The sequence below is a fragment of the Euprymna scolopes genome, chromosome 28 (assembly GCF_053919585.1).
Source record: "Euprymna scolopes isolate OS-2025 chromosome 28, ASM5391958v1, whole genome shotgun sequence".
Taxonomy (NCBI): domain Eukaryota; kingdom Metazoa; phylum Mollusca; class Cephalopoda; order Sepiida; family Sepiolidae; genus Euprymna; species Euprymna scolopes.
This window is the reverse complement of record NC_136509.1, coordinates 14,610,649-14,632,130: the sequence shown is the minus strand read 5'-3', so window position 1 is coordinate 14,632,130 and position 21,482 is coordinate 14,610,649. Positions and strand designations below refer to the sequence as shown.

Below are 21,482 nucleotides of genomic sequence, written 5' to 3'. Positions count from 1 at the left end.
TATATATATATATAGCTTTTCATATATATATATATATATATAGCTTTTCATATATATATATATATAGCTTTTCATATATATATATATATATATATATATATATATATATATATATATATAGCTTTTCACATATATATATATATATATATATATATAGCTTTTCATATATATATATATATATAGCTTTTCACATATATATATATATATATATATAGCTTTTCACATATATATATATATATATATATATAGCTTTTCACATATATATATATATATAGCTTTTCATATATATATATATATATATATATAGCTTTTCATATATATATATATAGCTTTTCATATATATATATATATAGCTTTTCATATATATATATATATAGCTTTTCATATATATATATATATATAGCTTTTCATATATATATATATAGCTTTTCATATATATATATATATAGCTTTTCATATATATATATATAGCTTTTCATATATATATATATATAGCTTTTCATATATATATATATATATAGCTTTTCATATATATATATATAGCTTTTCATATATATATATAGCTTTTCATATATATATATAGCTTTTCATATATATATATATATATAGCTTTTCATATATATATATATATATATAGCTTTTCATATATATATATATAGCTTTTCATATATATATATATAGCTTTTCATATATATATATATATATAGCTTTTCATATATATATATATATATAGCTTTTCATATATATATATATAGCTTTTCATATATATATATATAGCTTTTCATATATATATATATAGCTTTTCATATATATATATATAGCTTTTCATATATATATATATAGCTTTTTCATATATATATATATAGCTTTTCATATATATATATATAGCTTTTCATATATATATATATAGCTTTTCATATATATATATATAGCTTTTCATATATATATATATAGCTTTTCATATATATATATATATATAGCTTTTCATATATATATATATAGCTTTTCATATATATATATATAGCTTTTCATATATATATATATATATAGCTTTTCATATATATATATATAGCTTTTCATATATATATATATATATATAGCTTTTCATATATCTATATATAGCTTTTCATATATCTATATAGCTTTTCATATATCTATATATATCTATAGCTTTTCATATATCTATAGCTTTTCATATATCAATATATATATAGCTTTTCATATATATATATATAGCTTTTCATATATATATATATATATATATAGCTTTTCATATATATATATATATATATATATATAGCTTTTCACATATATATATATATATATATATATATAGCTTTTCACATATATATATATATATATATATATATAGCTTTTCACATATATATATATATATATATATATATATAGCTTTTCACATATATATATATATATATATATAGCTTTTCACATATATATATATATATAGCTTTTCATATATATATATATAGCTTTTCATATATATATATATATATATAGCTTTTCATATATATATATAGCTTTTCATATATATATATATAGCTTTTCATATATATATATATATAGCTTTTCATATATATATATATATAGCTTTTCATATATATATATATATATAGCTTTTCATATATATATATATAGCTTTTCATATATATATATAGCTTTTCATATATATATATAGCTTTTCATATATATATATATATATAGCTTTTCATATATATATATATAGCTTTTCATATATATATATATAGCTTTTCATATATATATATATATATATAGCTTTTCATATATATATATATATATATAGCTTTTCATATATATATATATAGCTTTTCATATATATATATATAGCTTTTCATATATATATATATATAGCTTTTCATATATATATATATAGCTTTTCATATATATATATATATAGCTTTTCATATATATATATATAGCTTTTCATATATATATATATAGCTTTTCATATATATATATATAGCTTTTCATATATATATATATAGCTTTTCATATATATATATATAGCTTTTCATATATATATATATAGCTTTTCATATATATATATATAGCTTTTCATATATATATATATATAGCTTTTCAATATATATATATATATATAGCTTTTCATATATATATATATATATAGCTTTTCATATATATATATATATATAGCTTTTCATATATATATATATATAGCTTTTCATATATATATATATATATAGCTTTTCATATATATATATATATATATAGCTTTTCATATATATATATATATATATAGCTTTTCATATATATATATATATATATAGCTTTTCATATATATATATATATATATATATATAGCTTTTCATATATATATATATATATATAGCTTTTCATATATATATATATAGCTTTTCATATATATATATATAGCTTTTCATATATATATATATAGCTTTTCATATATATATATATAGCTTTTCATATATATATATATAGCTTTTCATATATATATATATAGCTTTTCATATATATATATATAGCTTTTCATATATATATATATAGCTTTTCATATATATATATATATATATATATATATATATATAGCTTTTCATATATATATATATATAGCTTTTCATATATATATAGCTTTTCATATATATATAGCTTTTCATATATATATAGCTTTTCATATATCAATATATATATATATAGCTTTTCATATATCAATATATATATATATAGCTTGTCATATATCAATATATATATATATATAGCTTTTCATATATCAATATATATATATATATATATATATAGCTTTTCATATATCAATATATATATATATATATAGCTTTTCATATATCAATATATATATATATATATATAGCTTTTCATATATCAATATATATATATATATAGCTTTTCATATATCAATATATATATTGCTTTTCATATATCAATATATATATAGCTATTCATATATCAATATATATATAGCTATTCATATATCAATATATATATATAGCTTTTAATATATCAATATATATTTATAGCTTTTCATATATCAATATATACAGCTTTTCATATATCAATATATATATACAGCTTTTCATATATCAATATATATATACAGCTTTTCATATATCAATATATATATACAGCTTTTCATATATCAATATATATATATATATATATATATATACAGCTTTTCAAACATCAAAATATATACAGCTTCTCATGGATCATCTTATTTAGTTCATAGAAAAATATTGTTTGGAAATAAAAAAAAGTCACAAGCGTTCAAATTGTAAAAAATATTAAAAACAAAAATTTGTGCAAAATGTTTTAAAACAATAAAATACAAATAGGAGCCTTCCATCTTAGATGGTTTCTTTCTGTGATTCATTCATGCTGCTATTTGAAAAATTTTACCATTTTTTAAAATATTTTTTATTCGATGTTTTAAAGAATTCTCAACACAAAAATTGCATGATAATAACGCTGCGTTATGCAATGAGTATGGATGTTTTAGCTAATAGAAACACACAAACAAAAAATTGCAGCTAAAAAAGTTCAAGCAAGAAAGATCAAATGATGCTATATATTTTTTAATCGAACATGTTTTTTTTCAAATGTCCAGATGAAACATGCTCTGGGATTAAAGGGGATGGGGATGCGGTCATGTCCATGCAAGCTGAGCATCTTCTCAAACATTTACCTTTTCCATTTACTTGGCTCAGCCATCTCATCAGACGAGTATTCCACCTAAAATGGTTAAAATGATTTTTTACAATTTTAGAAAGGAAAATCATATATATGTGGAAAGCAATCCGATAGATTCACTTGATCTTTTCAAGTAAAAAAGAAAAATGGAACCAATAAAGTCAAATAGGCCTGCCATGTTTTAATCATCTCCAAAAATATGTAAGGAAAAACAGCAAAGGAAAAATAATGTAAAAATATGTAAAAATATGTAAATGTAAAAAAATAATGTAAAAATAATGCAAAAATAATGTTAAAAATATGTAAAAATAATGTTAAAAATATGTAAAAATAATGTTAAAAATATGTAAAAATAATGTTAAAAAATGTAAAATAATGTTAAAAAATGTAAAATAATGTTAAAAAATGTAAAATAATGTTAAAAAATGTAAAATAATGTTAAAAATATGTAAAAATAATGTTAAAAATATGTAAAAATAATGTTAAAAAATGTAAAATAATGTTAAAAAATATGTAAAATAATGCTAAAAATATTTTTAAAAAATGTAAAAAAATATGTAAAAATAATGTAAAAAATATGCAAAAATAATGTAAAAAATATGTAAAAATAATGTAAAAAATATGTAAAAATAATGTAAAAAATATGTAAAAATGTAAAAAATATGTAAAAATAATGTAAAAAATATGTAAAAATGTAAAAAATATGTAAAAATAATATAAAAAATATCTAAAAATAATATAAAAAATATCTAAAAATAATATAAAAAATATCTAAAAATAATGTTAAAAAATATCTAAAAAATAATGTAAAAATATGTAAAAATAATGTTAAAATGTGTTAAAATAATGTAAAAAGATGTGTAAAAAATGTAAAAAATACATTTAAAAATACATTTAAAAAATACGTATAAATATATGTAAAAATACGTAAAAAATGTGTAAAATATATGTAAAAAAAAACGTAAAAACATTATGTCAAAATATACTAAATATATAAACAAAATATAAAAAATGTGTAAAAAAAATTTACAAACACATAATGTATATTTAAATAAAATACATAAAACTCTTACTAGTTTATAAATTTTAATTTCCTTGGAGGTCATCAGATCTTAGCCTGTCTTTTAAAACTCATATTACAAAAAAAAAAAAAAAATCATATTCTCATATCAGATGAACTTACTGCATTTGTACTCCCTCAATGAAAATACATCAGATCAAGCCGACTAACAGAAAAATTCCACCCCTTCACTGTACACATAGATGATAGAAAAATTTCTACACTAATAGTTTCTTTTTTTAAAACGTGCATCTTTGGAATTCCCTCCCTGCTTCTAACTTGTACTAATATGCAAAAATTTAAAAGTCAACAAACGTGTTGCTGCCCAACTACATATTTAGATTCCCCTACATCTATATCTGGGCCCTCTTTACATCTCAGTTACAATATGCCTTGTTTGAGGTTAATAAATATTAATCATAAAAGGTGGACCTTAGGTTTACTTTGAAAATTAAACCTAAGGTCCACCTTTTATTCTCCTTATTTCTAACAATTCATGAACTACTGAACACACATTATTTAAGAGGATGGCTCATCAAGAACTTGTTTATGTTGAACTTACAAACGACCATGTTATAATCAGCTGGGAAGTAGCTCTGCAGTGTTGTGTTCGGCAGAGGAACAGTTCTGGGGGAAAAGAACTCTTTTCATAGAATTTTCGCTTAATTTTAGGCACAGATAAAGAAAGGGAAATTGTTGATAGTGGTTGTAGCTAGCCGGGTGTTTGTTGAGAATGTCTTACGTCTTACAGGGAGGTAGGGTATATAGTACCTGCAAAAAATTTTTTAATCTCTGAGAAGTCACAGAAATCAATATTCAATGATAAGAGTTAAATGCAGTTTTGGTTTTCCTGCAAATCTCCAAGATCACTTTGTTCAAGAAACCACAGATCATCTTAACCGTAATCCAAAACTAATTAGTCGACGATCAAGATAAAAAAAATATGACACTGTGAGAATCAAATTCACTCGTAACGTTCAGCTCGTCTTATTTGCCACACGTGTGTTTAAATTACATGCACCTTTTATTTATGCAATTTTTCACAGTTACAATAGCCTAGATAATCTATAAATTTCTCCACCTCTCCTAAAAACTATCCCAGTCTAACAATATCAAACAAGCAGTAACAATGTGGATATTACTGTCACTAGTCCCAAACCTTGTAAGGGCCATAGCAGCACTGCATGGTGAATAAATGGTGGACCAGCTAGCTCCTCTTGGTGTGGGTGTGGGCAAATATCTGTAACACCAAAGCTTTTCCCTGTCAAGGATGTTATTGGCCCACTTCTTCTGTCTGCCCCATCTTCTCCTTGGATTATTCCTTGCAGAATGATTGTTGCAAGTCCTAAGCATGTTACGTGCCCATACCATCAGAGTTTCCTCTTTTTCAAAGTTGTCAAGTCTCCATAGTAGTATCATACGAGTTAGACCTCCATATCGCTATTTTTTTTTTTAGCCAGTCTGAGAAATTGTCTTCAGATAGACAGGTTGTCGCATAGCCTCATTCTAGTCGGGTGACTGGACAGCGTAGGATCAGGTGATCTGTGCCCTGGGGGAGCTGCCTGGAACTTTGGGCAGATCGAAGAGTCTATCTTCACTGATGCTTGTTTACTGCAGTTCTACAGTGTCTTGTTCTGATCTGGTTTGCAGTTACCCACTGCTTCCTACTATTTGTAGCAAAACCTAGGAGGTGCAAAGTTAGGTCTTCGATAGTATCCTCTCCTTTAGGAGTATTGTTTTCCCATTCTTCCTTTGTCTCAACCTGGTTGAAAGTTTTGATTTTTGAGTTGTACAAAGGCTTTCGAGACTTGAGGTATCTGGGGCATCTTAAAATTTGTTGGATTGGCAAGTCCCTGGTGTCCTCCTGAACATTTTGAATCCATTTTTGAGTTGCCCCTTCCCTCCTTATATAGGGTGGTGCGATTGAGCTTGCTACTGATAGCCATTGTGTTGGGGTTGACTTCAGACATCCTGAACATTCAGACTTGTTGAGTGACCTTTCTGCGAACTTATTTGTTGGTCACATGTCATTGTACGAGTGCCAGAGAGTCTGAGGCATCTCATTTCTAGTGATTAAATCTTCTGCGTTCAGTGTCCATGACTTGCATGCGTAAAGCATGATTGAGAGGACCAGCACATTTAGTAACTTCATCTTGATTCCAAGGAGGCGTTTCTGTCTCTCCTGTAGACCATATGGAGAGATAGAATGAAGATACAGGCATAGAAAATTAATATTAAATGCATGTGTTGCTAAGACACACATTTATACTTGTGCTAAATAAAAAAAGAAAGAAAGAAAAAAAGAAAGAAAGAAAGAAAAAAAGAAACAATATCAAGGTAGAGATAAAAAGAAAGAAACGTCAGATTTTTTAAATAATTCTTTTCCTTCTAAAACGTGATTTTAAGTAAAAATTGTTTGAGAATAAATTTTGTATTATGTAATCACCTGTGAATATCTCAATTGTTTTGGTTCTTTAAACTTTTACTTAGGAAGAGAAATAACTCTAGCCAACAAGCTGTCGTCTATGCAATACTAATAATTAGGGCTAGGACAACAGCATATTCTTTTCATTGTTTTGATTCAAGTGTGTATCGTTGATATCTTATATGCTTTTATATATAGTGATGTGGTTCTCGATTGATTAACTGTGTCGGATATATACTCGAGAGTCAAAACAATGAAAAGAATATGGTGTTGTCATAGCCCTACTTATAACACAAACACGATTGACCTAGATATTAGAATCAATTTTGTGTGATTTACCAATCATGACAATTGAAACTAAAAAGAAATATAAATATGCAATCCTTGACCAGTTACGTGAGTTTACAATAACAGGATGGACACACTCACTCCAATAGTTATCACCTGTAATACAGTCACACACACACAGAAATGAAATACCAGTAATGGTATCCTCTTGAAAGATCAAGAATTATTGCTTCAACAGAAACTCATTCTTGATTAGCACTATTACATACTAGAACGGTATCAATGTCGATATTGACAACATGATCAAGCAATGTTGAGGATGTCAAGAAAATCTTTGTGCACAATCAAAGGAAACTCTACAAGCACACGCTATTTCAACCTGAACTTCACAATCTAGTGAAGGTATTGTATGGTAAGGCAGTATATAAACAGGGTATCTTTAACGTTGTGATTTTATATATATATATATATATATATATATATATATATAGTAAGTTATAAAATATATATGGCGATTCTAGGACTCTTCAGGCTTATGCGCATAAGCCTGAAGAGTCCTAGAGTGGATGAAACACGGAATATTCAGTGTAGCTTAATCGCCATATATATTTTATTACTAACTAGCTCTACCTACGTATTGAGCACTTTTGAAGTAAATACTTCAAGTTTACGCATAAATCTATACTTTCGTATACTAATTTTATGTGAGTAAATTAAGTATATATATATATATATATATATTAGTATTCAGAATTTGTACTGAGTTTATATAATTGAAAATTCGGTAATCGTTCATATACCAATATGTTTTAAGCCAAAAAGAGATGACTTAAACTGTAAGCTACAAAATTATCATGTTTCATAATTGAGTATTCATATATTGAATTAACAAAATCAAGATATCAAGGAATATATTGATAGCAACAAATAGTGTATTTCATCGTTAGTTACAATTGTTTCAAAACTATTCGGGAATTTGTCCGAATAGTCCTGAAACAATTGTAACTAACGATAAAATACACTATTTGTTGCTATCAATATATTCCTTGATGTCTTGATTTTGTTAAAACAGTATATATTTTTTTATATATCTAGTGATTAAAATGTTCTGCTATTGTTGTGTGTATATGTACATATAAGACATAATAAAATAAGGTACTTATGCACTTATTGAACCGTCCTGAAATAATAACGTTATTCAGAAAGCCATTCTTAACATATCTCATTACACCATTAACTATTCCGTACTTTCACCTAACAATTTTATATAAAAAAAAAGATATTGTAAAACTTTAATTTAACTTGAAAATACTATTAAAAAAAAACATGGTTCAACAAGTGCATACTTAAAATAATAAAACTGTTCCTTAACATGAGTCTGTGTCGTGCACAGGTAAAGAACATCTAGTGTCTTCGTATCTTCTCATTGTCCAAGTCTAACTTCCTCGGAAGGAAACCAAACGATAACAAATTACATGTTTGATATAACTTTATTCTCAGCATAATCACGTTGACACACCGGTTCATGTAAGATCACTGAAGTTAAGCAACGTTGAACCAGTCAGTACTAAAATGGGTGACCATTTAGGAATTCCTGCTGCTGTATGTGCTCTCTGCTTATCTCGGCATTGTTTACAGTCATCTAGCACTTCACTTTACCACTGAACCCAAGCAGTACCAATTCAGGAAAGGTATGGTTGGAAATTGTTACAATTACACGTGCAACTACCCTTACAGTGGGTATCCATTGTCTCTTGAGACTGAACGGAGGCATACTTGACTTGCCATCCGAGCTGCAAGACATTGCAATTTTCTACATTATGCTAAAGTCGTGTTTTCTTCCAGCTTCTAAAACACAGGCGCAGCATATCTTTCGTGTTAACTCGTCCGATTTTTTTTTTTCCAAACTCTAAATTGTACGTTTTTTCAAAATCTATCTCATTACACCATTAACTCACGTGACATTAAGATCACGTGATGCCATTACTAACATCATCTCCATTGTTTATGTTCTAACATTCTTGTTCGTTTTAATATTCCTGAATTCGAGGAACTGAAGATATGGAAGATTTGCGCAAAGTTTGTCCCAAGGGTACTCCATCTTTGTTGCAGACTATTTGACCAAGATGAGTATCAAGACAGTTCCTCACCCTCCCTATATCCCAGATCTTGCTCCCTGTGACTTTTGGTTATTCCCTAAAGCTCAAGGAAAACCTTAGAGGCTCAGCATCAGTTTCTTGATGAGCCGTCCGCTTAAGTAATCTAATTTGCTTAATTTCCACTACTAACGATTACTATATTATTGCATTGACTACCGTACACTCATTAACCCTTATCCTCGAGTGGTCTCCGAGCCTTGATAAGTGGTGATTCCTCTGGGAAAAAAAACATCGCCAATTCCATAGTCGACAACAGTATCCATTAGACCATCCATGTGCGCCTTCAAACTAACTGTCCTATATTTCTAAGTGAGATAAATTTGATTATCTTTACTGGAGTAAAAAAAAAAAAAAAAAGATGGCGGACCACAAACATGATGGATATGAAAGGCGAAAAAAATAGGGCGATGCAAGTCAATGACAAAAACTTATTCTCGTTTTGTGCCCAACGATTTTTGATTAGAATTGATAGCATCCATTCAATTATTTATTTTTTATTTTTTTTTTTTTTTTTTTGTGTGTGTGTGTGTGTGTGTGTGTGTGTGTGTGTGTGTGTGTGTGTGTGTGTGTGTGTGTGTGTGTGTTCTCAACAGTGTATCCGTTATGCTCTTCAACCTCAACTACATGCTGCAGGGGGTGGAGGTAGCCGATCACTAATATGATAGATTTTCAGGGATCAAATTCACTCACTCTCCAACATTCTTATTCAATATCCTTGTTTTCGTTATATAATACGTATTGATGGGATTTTAAAACAACAAGAACCGGATGCAACGAGAGCTTTATTATTATTTTTTTTTATTTATTTTATTTTAATGCTTCTTTTAATTGGAAAAAAGGAGAAAAAAACAAACAAAAAAAAACAATGATCTGCTTTTACCTAAACTTAAATTTCTTTTTTTTTTTTTAATTTTAATTATCACAAGGATGTGTCAATTCAGATATTCTGTATCGAATGACGAATTGTCTCCGAAAGATTACCAAGAACGTTTCAGATCAAGTTCCGACTTGAAAAGGATTAATCGTTGATGAACAGGACTTCTTTTTTTATCATTATTATTATTTGTTTTTTGTTTTTTTATTTATTTAAGTATTAATATTTCAAAGTTATAAAAAGTCGCTTAGGCAACAGAACGAAAACAAAGGTAAAAATTGACAACTGAATTATTTTTACTCTCGTTTCTTACCCTCCTCCCCTTCTCCAAGACAATCATGGCAGTCCCACAGCGCAGATACAGGCAGAGCAGAAACACGCTCTACAAGCATCTATTATCATACTAAAGCCGAGTTAATCAACGTTTGTTTCCATAAAGCTTTCTTCCTGTATATTTTAATCATATGTTAAATTATTCCTCAGTTTTGGAATTGAGTTATGTATCAGAACATTTAATTTTTATTATTCTAATTAGCTGCGATTTACCATAAGTGACTAATCTCTTACTTTCTGTCTATCACTTTTATCCTCCCCCGCTATGTTGTTGCTTGCCCCCCCCTCTTATTTTATACAATATAATTAACAGTCAACGATAATAAAAAATAATTTAATATAGACTGAAATAGTCCATTTTGAACAAGAGGAAGTAACACCACAGATAGTAATTCTATTTAACCCATAACTCGTCACGAAGTGACTGACATGTATTTAGCATCATAAGCGGTATCTCACATATGCAAATGACCAAGTAAGGTGATGTCACAGCAGAAAAAGAGAAAGGACAGAAAAACCAAGTTTTTTGGGTTTTTTTTTTAACCATGTGCCGGTCAAAAGTTGTTTGTTTGTTTTAACTAGGTGGTGGCATGACAGGACTTTTAAGCATGTGTTCGTGTGAGAGGAACTTATAAACAAGATGCATGACTTGTTAGTTCTTTAAACTTAAAAATAAATGTCGGACGACCGTGTGCCATTGAGTGAGCTGCAGACATAGTAGCTGGTTGTAGCTGCAGACTGGGAAACGGTTAATTGACCTTGAGAGGAAAAACGGGGATGCAGCCTTATTGTCACTGGCTTCGAAAACATGTATTAGTGGTTTGGTGATGAAACGACCGTTAATAAAAGGTTTTTCCCTCAACTGAAAAACAAAAACACTTGCGAATTTCTTTCCTTTATTTCTTTCCTTTATTTCTTTGCAAAACTTTCATATACAATGTCGGTAACGTTCGCAGCTAAAACATAGTAACTAGTTTTAGCTACGAACTGGGGAACGGTTAATTAACACAGAGAAAAAGCAGGAATGCGACCATATTGTTGCTGGCTTGGAAAATACGTGTCAGTGATTTGCTAATGAAACGACGATTAATAAATAATTATTCTTTAAACTAAAAAAAACTCTTGTCAAATTTCTTTATTTCTTTGCGAGACTTTCATATTAAAAGGTTAAAATGTAACGACTACATTACATGATTATTTGGAACCGTTACAAAGACTGTACAAAGTTACAGACTAAGAAGAAAGATATGATAAGCAAGAAGTGTCTAATTTGATGTTTTGTTGTTTTCTATATTTAAGTAATCCATTTGGTAAAATGATTACAGCATTTGCTAATGGATTGGAAGATTGGAGTTCAATCCTCAGTAGAGTCATATAAAAGATTTTTTTTTTTTAAATTGTACTTGATGCCTTTGATGAATACTCAGCCTAAAAAGGTAAGGATCAAGAGTAAGTGGAATAACCTGAGAAAAGAATGACACACTCCACCACATCTCAATGTAATGAAAAGAGAGCCTTTGGCTTACCCTCGACTATGGTTGGTCACTTAACTGGCTTAGCAAACTCACTTTTTCTCAATTCAAACAATATAATCTAAGCTAAATGGGCGACACCAGGAGTCAGATTTTTTTCCGAGTTTACCCATGAAAATCTGTCATTTATGGTCCAAAATAACTGAGAGCATGTTCTCCATTTTTTAAAATCTTATCAAATCATTCGCTTCCAAATTCTCATTGGCTGACCAAACGTCCTGTGATTCAAGATGTCCTCTGCAACACTCAACATGACTCTACCAGCATAAACGATTCATCTTTAAGATGACCTCTATGCTTTCAGCAAATGTAGTGCGTTCTCTCATCTAATCTGCTGGTATCATCTGGTACTACCTAGTTGGAATAATGGGCTTGTCCAATTGCAAATAAAAAAATTGGTATTTGGGATTTCTAATTTTTACAATACAACATGGTGACCTAATTTGTATTAATTGGATTATTTGGACTATTATTCTCATTTTGAATGTTTTTTTTTTAAAGTTTTAGCCAACGTAACCTCATGACTGACGGAAAGAGACCATGCTACTCCTGTATAGTAAGTAAACAGTTACGTTTGGAATTCTGTGCAGATTCCCAAGTTTGACAAAGATTATCGAGTTCAAGATATACCTGAAGAAGATCGGAGGTTATATCGACTGAGATTGACTGAAGTTTCACCTTGGTTCCAAGGAGTTATTTCTGTCTCTCCTGTATCAATAATTTCCCCCACTCTTTATCTGTGCTTAAAATATAAACGTAGATTCCATGAACAAAGCTTCTTTCTTAGAACTGCACGCCTGTGAAATTTTCTTCCGTTTGTTTGCTTTCCAGCTGACTACAAGTCCAATGTAAACAAGTAACTCAATTTACAAATTTCCACTACTAATGATTTCTACGATACTGTTGCATTGACTACTGTACACCCATTAACCCTTATCTTTGAGGGGCCAGGGTGACTCCTATGTAAAAAAAGAAAAAAAAAAGAAAAGAAAGACTATATGAAAAGATAGAATGGGGATATTACGTAACCTTAAAAGGGTTGGTATGCCGTAAAACAGTTAAATCAACACATCTAGTGTTAAATATTGTGAGATTAAACCCATTAGTAGATAAGAGTTAGTTGTGAATAAAAGAAATAAAAGTTCAACCGCTAAATTCGAGTTTAGAATTACTGTTGTAGGAATTGACAGAAACGAATGTGACATCACATGGCTCAAAGAGAGAGCAAGTGAGTGAGAGGAGGCGAGAGTTCCTGAGAAGCATTACAAGTGGGATTATAAATATGATTAAACAGTGATTATCAATCACTGTCTACCCCACTCCACTATTCAATGATTTGAAACGAAGATCAAAGTAAATAAACCTCCTCTGTCTTCTAACAGTTTTGTTTTGGCTTAGAGTTCTTTTTTTTTTGAGGTATAAAAGAACTTATTTGCAGGCAGTATTCCATATCCAGAAGGATTATGAAACACGCATACAAGAGCAAGTAGCTAACAGAGTATGATTTTTTTTCTTTTACTCAAATAAGGTGTATTGCCACTTGGATGTAAAGGGCCACTACTTGAGATCATGGCTAACAGGAGATTGTGGGGAGTTGAGCAGTGAGATGTCTGTTCACATCACATTTAAACTTCTTATCAACACAGTCAAGGAAACAGGGAGGGATTTCCAAAGTCTAGCTGTTCGAGGGAAGAAACCATTAGGATAAAAGGCTTTCCGGCATCTAGGGAAGGAGTGGGATTTTGCTGTTTGTCAGGAGTATGCACATCAAGGGGCAATAACTGCTATGATTTCATCAGAGCACATTCCATTAAGGTACTTGTAAAACAGGTACAGGAGTGCAACATTGTAACAATGGTACAAAATTTGGAGCTGGCCAATTCTGAGGGACCTATTAGATTTGAAACTCTTTTTTGGACCATGTCTAAGAGTGAGAGACTAATGTTAGATACACCAGCCCAGATGGAGCAATAACACTCCTTGCATGGACGAATTGTGGTTTGGTAGAGGTTTTCTTTATGAAATAAAAAAATTTGATAACTGACATTTTGATTAACATTAAAATGTAAAGATAGTTTTACAGAGAAAAATATTACCAGTTTCACTCGTGCACCAGAAAATGCATTGAAATATTTTTACAAAACCATTTGTTATAATGCTATTGATACAACACATACATATCCAAGAAAAAAAAAAAAAAAAAAGCCGAGCGTGCGGGGTTTCCCTCCATCAGTAAAAAATTTACTTTTACCATGACTAATGTCTCTGCAAAATTTGAAAAAAAAAAATCCAAAGCATGATTATTGAGAAAAGTGCTAACAAACTACTTAACGAACGATTTGGGGGCAATTTTATCCCTAAAATGGCCCCTGGAGGTGGGGACAACTAAAGTTATCCCGGAAAATCCGTTCTGGCAAAAATTGACTATCACCATGACTAGTGTTTGTGCAAAATTTTTTAAAAATTACAGCTGTTATTGAGAAAAGTGCGAACAAACGAACGAACGAGAGTGAATTGCTAGATCCAACCCCCTCCTTTGTTGAAGGACCAAAAATCATTGAGATTTCTGGAGAGATAGAATGATCCAATAATCTTCTCAGTAACTTTAGTAACACCAGGATCCATACCGTTATTCCTGCGGGTAGGGTGGTGGGGGAAGACTTCCACTGATTACAAACTAGTATAAAACTCAACCCATTCAAATAGGCAAGGAGAGTCATCGTAGATGACTACACTCCTTGATAGAAAAGCAACGTTGATGTTTACAAAGAAATCATTTGTCTTTGTTGTTCAAGTGGGACCTTTTGCAATGGCGACCTTCCCACCTTGCACACTCATACAGACCCCCCTCTTCTATCAATAGACGTTGGAAAGAAACAATGTTAGTAATGTAGGTCACTTCCGCCCACTACATTCCCTTCCCTCTCTCTGCCCCTTGACAATTTCCAGATGAAACTAAACAAAAACAGACATAGCACATTCTTAAATATGCATTCTGATATACGTTCAGTTTGTGCGTCCAATAATGAAAATTATGCAATTTCATAAACTTATGCTTGACTAAAAATGTAAAACCGCATTTCTTAAATAAATAACTTTAAACTGCTAAAATCATTCAAGCAAACCCACATTTTAGGCATGTATTCAGGAATATTACCACAATTGCTTTCATGAGCACCCTCCTCCCCTGTATATTTTAATCACATTTTAAAATATTCTTTAGTTTTGGAATTGAGTTATGTGTATGTTTTTTTATAGTAAAATTTACCGGAAAAAAATATAAAACCGGACAGACTCATCCACACACACACACACACACACACACACACACACACACACACACACACACAAATTAAGCTTGACAGACTAACCTGTGCACATACACACGCACAAAATTAAGCTTGGTAAACTGATCTGTATTGGAATCATAAATTCCTTAGAAGTGAACTGTATGCGTATAAACAGGTTAAAAGCTCCAAGCTAAATTCCTGGAATCAATTATACTTGAGGCACCTCAGAATGAGCAACGCCCAAAAGGACATATTTTGACTTAACACAAGTTTATTTTTACTTCTAGTTAAATTACAAACAAAATAATATACACATAATTTTGTCATCGAAGATTTTTTTTTGTTTTAATTAAAACAAAGGGGGTTTACTTAAAAGAGTAGTACTATTAAAGATATTATTTACAATATTCTTAAGAGCCTAAAAAGCGTTCTGTGAATAAAACTATGTTGTTTTTAAATAGAAAATCTATAGAAGTTATTGCTTTATTTAGGATTCAACCGGAAATAAAGTTTTATAAATTGCTGTTAAGACAAAATGTGTCATTTACATGTTAGGTACCCTATTGTCAGTAGTTATCAAGTTAGCTAGTGTGAATTTTGACAAGGGTCACACCGAGTGCATGATAACCCAGATCTGCAAAACAGAATCGTTGTCAGGGTTGAATGAAAAATGGGTGATGTAAGGTTTGAACAGGAGGCAACGGTCAGACAAAACAGAAAGACTATGACAAATGACGTCACGTTTTTGAGCAAAGAAACTAAGGTTTGCAGATCAGCCGGGTGAACAAGATATTGGAAATTATCAATATTACTGGATTTTTAAATATTGAAGAGTTGTTCACCTTTGGACCATTATTTATCAGTGATATAAGCAGCTTACAGCTGTTTCGCTTTATCCATTATTTTTTTTATTTACTTGTACCTCAGCGATGACAATTTTCTGTTCATGTACCTTAATGACATATTACAAAGGCCACAGTTTAACTTTTTTTTTTTTTCACATGGAGGTCATCACTTATCAAGGCCCGGAAACCACTCGGAGATAAGGGTTATTGCGTGTACAGTACTCAATGGGATAGTATCGTAGTAATTGTTAATATTGGAGATTTGATAAAGTGTCTTACTTAAGGGGGCAGTTCATCAGGAATTTGTTTATGTTGGACTTGAAGAAATTCAAGTTATAGTCAGGTAGGAAACAGACAAACGGAAGAGAGTTCCACAGGCGTGCACTTCTAAGAAAGAAGCTTTGTTCATGGAATCTATGTTTTGGTTTTGGTACAGATAAAGAGTGGGGAAAATTTTTGACAGTGGTTTCAGCTAGACGAGTGTTTTTCGTGAAAAATTACTGAGGGGGCACCAGATATTGGAGCTCAGCCGAGCACTTGCCATGGAAGTAACAATAAAACAAAGACAGGCTCGCAATGTCTCTTCTGTGGGAGAGAGGTTGCAGGAAAGAGAAAAGAGCATCCCCCACTAAGCCATGAAGTCTATTTTGTACTCTGTCAAGGCAGGATAGGCTGTTTTTAGCAGCTCCTGTCCAGATGTGGCAGCAGTACTCCATCCTTGGGCGTACTTGGCTCTTATTTAGATAGAACATTGCATCAGCAGCGAGATATCTTCTAGAGTGGTAGAAGGATCCTAACATTTTTTCAACGACCTTGGCAGCTGACTTGATGTACATATTCCATTTCAGGTCAGGAGAAAAGGTCAATCCCAGGAGCTTATCAAAACATGGAGCCTCCCCTAGACGAGAGTCATCCATTTCAATTGATGCCAGATAGGATTCAGAGTGTTGATGATGTAAAGATAGTAGTTTGGTTTTAGATGTATTAAAAGTAACGAGCCACCTCTTCCCCCACTGTACCGTGCGCTCAAAATCAGGGTAGAGAATTAGAGAGAACTTTGTCATTTACGGCCTTTGATGTGTTGCCATAGATGGTCGTGTCATCAGCATAGATGTCAACAAATGATTTAAGTATGTGTTTTGGGAGATCATTGATGTAGATCAGGAAGAGAGTTTGGCCTAGGATGGACCCCTGAGGGACTCCAGCATTAATACTGTGGGCCTCTGATTTCTGCCAATCAACCACTACTCTTATGAGCCTATTAGAGAGAAATGATTTAATGATTGAGAAAACATTTCCAGTTATACCATAGCTGGAAATCTTGTGAAGTAGGCCCTTATGCCATACCTTATCGAAGACCTTTGATATGTCAAGAGCAATTGCCCTAGAAAGGAAGCCTTTGAGAGATTCACTAATCCTATGAGATATAACCGTTAGCACATCTGCTGTAGATCTGGCAAAACGGAAACCATATTGCATGTCACTAAGAAGGTTATTTCTGCTGAGGTGGTTGACTATTTCTCTATTTAATATGGATTTCAGCAACTTACTCATGACACACAGGAGACTTATTGGTCTGTACTGAGAGGGAGATAACCTAACACCTGAATTCTTAAATACAGGGCATGCTGATGAGGTTTTTCAGGGTGTTGGGAAGCACTTCTCCTTAAGGCAGTGCTTAAACAGTTATGTAAGTATGGGGGCAAGTTCTGGTTGAAGCTTTTTCAACACTATAATTGGAATGCAGTCAGGGCCAGTTGCTTTACTGGAATCAAGGTTCTTGATTAGCTTGGAGACCTCATGCACAGATATTTGTATGTTGCATTGCATGTTGTCTGTTATAGGAGGAAATACGGTTAACAGATGACATGGCTTTTAAGTTATCTCCCTTTGACATTTTTGTATATGTGTTCTCTCTCTTTGGTGTATAGCTTTTCGTGTTAACATGTGAATAAATAAGACGTGCCTTTCCTTAGTCTGTGTGTCAAAAGGTTAAAAAGATGTTAAACGTTAATTCATTTGTTTGCCATCGTCAAGATATACCTTCCACAAATGAAGTTATTTAAAGAAGAAAAGGTATATTCTCTTTTTTTACTTCACAATTAACTAAGGTTATTAATTAACCCAACACAAGACACTGCCAATCTGCAATCTAAAGTGAATGTTACTTCAATGTCCTTCTGTTATTTGATGGCCCTTTGGTTATGATCACAGCATAGTATCTGTGTTATGTTGTGACGGGCAATGTCAAGGGTCAGACCGATTATTATGATTGTTTAAATTATTTAGGTTAAAAAGATATTCAGATAAATGTTTTAAAAGAAAAGAATATTAATTAAAATTTTTATGTTAAATATTTAACTGGAATTTTGGCTCAAAGGAAAAACGTCATGAATAGAGGAAAAACATAAAACAAAGACAGTTTGGAATTTGGTTTAGTAAACAATGAGGTGACGTACGTGACAAACAAAGATGTCCACTCTGGCTGATGTAAGAGACACGTAAGCCAGGAGAAATCAAAATTAGGAGTTAGTCTGTAACAGGACGTTAAAGAGACGAGTTGTGTAATTTTAGCTAGCCACTGGGTTAGTTAGTGGACAGGAGTTGTCTCTGTGGTCCGATGGAAGCATCTACGGACCAACTAAGGAAAATGTAAGGGAGAAGATAAACAACTGCAAACTCTGAGATATGGAACATTTTGGAAATAAAGATCTGGAAATAATAATTTGGCATTTTGGGTGTTCCATTCAGAAGATGCCTTTATTTCAGGTGCCTGCTGCCAGAGGAGAAGGAGAAAATAAATAAGGTAGGTGACCCGTCAGAGGTCAAGCAGACAAGGGTTTTATTCAATATTGTTAAAACTGTTCATTATAGTGCCGTTTGTTATTGTCGTGAATATGTAAAACACTCACATATACATAGAAAAACCATTAAATATACACATAACAGATGGATACGTACGGACACTCCATATACCAAGAAAAGTAACTGTTCTTATAATTCTATCCACTAGACGTGACATGAGCATCAATAACAGAAACATGTATACCTTATATCCATTAGACATACTCAACGAACGTCTCCTTGTTTCTTTTTTCATTAGACATACATAGATATAGATATATAAGCTCAAAATACATTTGTTCGATTTGGTAATACACATAACTCATTTTGTTAAGTTAGAAAGTTAAGCTTAAGTAAATAACTAGCTACGATAACATTTATCTCTCTCTCCTAAGTCCATTGTCTCCAAATAAAACCTTTAAGAAAACTCAATGAACGTCTCCTTGTTTTTTTTTCATGAGGAGAATTTTATTCGTCTTAGTTAAATGATCTTGGTGTATGTCAATAACCCAAATTTGTAAAACAGATGGTTCTTGTGTTATTTTTTTATTTAAAAAAAAAATTTTTCTTTACATGGCAGTCAACACTTATCAAGGCCTGAAAGCTACTTGAATGAAGTTGAATGAAAAATGAGCAACAAGGCAAGAGAAAAAGGTCAAATGCCTTAGACAAAACAAAGTGGAAAGATGACATGACGTCATGCTTTTAAGTGAGAGAAGCGTTGGTTTTAAAATCAAACATGGTGTGATGGTATAGATAACTGCTAATCTTAGAGAATGTTGTCAATACCAATGTTTATCTATGTCACTCATTTCTTAAGCTTAAAAAGAAAAGAGTTATTTAGTTACTTAGTCCATTCTCTCCAATAAAACCTTGAAGAAAACTCAGCTGACAGCTCCTTGCATCTTTTCTGCATGAAAACTTTTATTCATCTAAGTTATGATTAGATGATTGACGGTCACTCATGAAAAGTGAAAAGCGTTTAAAAGACCAATATATATAAACGCCGTGCACACATATGTAGAAAGACATTTATTTGTTATTGAAAATGTTACATCTCTTTCTGATCGTTGCTCATTCTGCTCTAAATCTATTTGATCTTAATTGCTCAAGAATTTTGATGCAACCAGGTTATGTAATGGAACATGATTGTCAAAACAGCCAAAACTTCTAAAAGATGTCATAAAAGATGTCATATCAGCTGCTAAGGCAAAAGGAAGAACTACCCTTGCTTTCTAGATTGGTTAGTTGTTTTACGGCATATCAACCCTTTTCAGGTTATTTAATGCCGAATCCAGTTATTTTGAAGAAAAATTTTTTAATAAAAACTTCTTTTTTTTTTTTTTTAAGTCGGTTTCTATTTAACCCATAATTGGGACCCTAACATGTACTACCACTTAGGCTGAGAGCAATGGCAATTAAAGGGTGGCTCCACACTCCCCAAAGCCTGCAAGCTGGGGCCTCACCATCGGATATAGATTAAGGTCAAACTTCTAAAAGATGCCATATCAGCTGCTTAAGACAAAAGGAAGACATATCCTTGCTTTCTAGAATATTTTTTTTTTTTTTTTTTACCATCTTTTGTAATTTTGAAGATGACGATTGATTATTCGAATTAAACGACTTTTAGGAAAGTAGAAAATAAACGCGGAACTTACTTTCGGCAATCTTACTTTCACTTCTTTTATTTTGCCCTGTAGTGCTCACATTTCATGAGTGATCTTTCTGACAATGGGAGAAGAATTGCAGTTTCCTGGGTCGAAATATATCTATTTCATATTTATCATTGACTAGTTTTTGATCTTGAAATATTATTCTTATTTGTTTTTAGCTCCTTACATCAAGTGGCTTCATGTCTTGTCTGAAAGGATTTTTGATTACCAGAAACTTCTCATTTTAGATCTTATTTTCGCAACATTTTGTTTTTTATGTGTAGGTTAAGTCCATCACGCTTAATTGTGTGTATGGGTAAGTCAGACTGGTACAATGGATAAAAGTGATTTGTATAATTAGTTTTCAGTGACAGTCTTCTGGAGGTTGAAGGTTAAATCCTCAGAATGTGCAATACTAATAAAATTACACCTTACTTAAAAAACTTCTACCATGTCA

The 21,482-nt window shown here is 30.8% G+C and overlaps 1 protein-coding gene across 9 annotated transcripts in view; it reads right to left on the bottom strand.

Annotated features, from left to right (window-relative positions):
• The window catches only part of LOC145249487 (phospholipid-transporting ATPase ID-like), a 516,252-nt gene that overhangs the window by 219,173 nt on the left and 275,597 nt on the right, over positions 1–21,482 (bottom strand). For 5 of the 9 annotated variants that reach the window (XM_080111082.1, XM_080111081.1, XM_080111084.1 and 2 more), the window contains one exon: positions 3,719–3,765. The exons of the other annotated variants lie outside the window; for them this stretch is intronic. In XM_080111082.1, the coding sequence (XP_079967208.1) occupies positions 3,719–3,765 (47 nt within the window). The remainder of the gene's footprint in view (positions 1–3,718; positions 3,766–21,482) is intronic. 9 annotated transcript variants of the gene reach the window in all.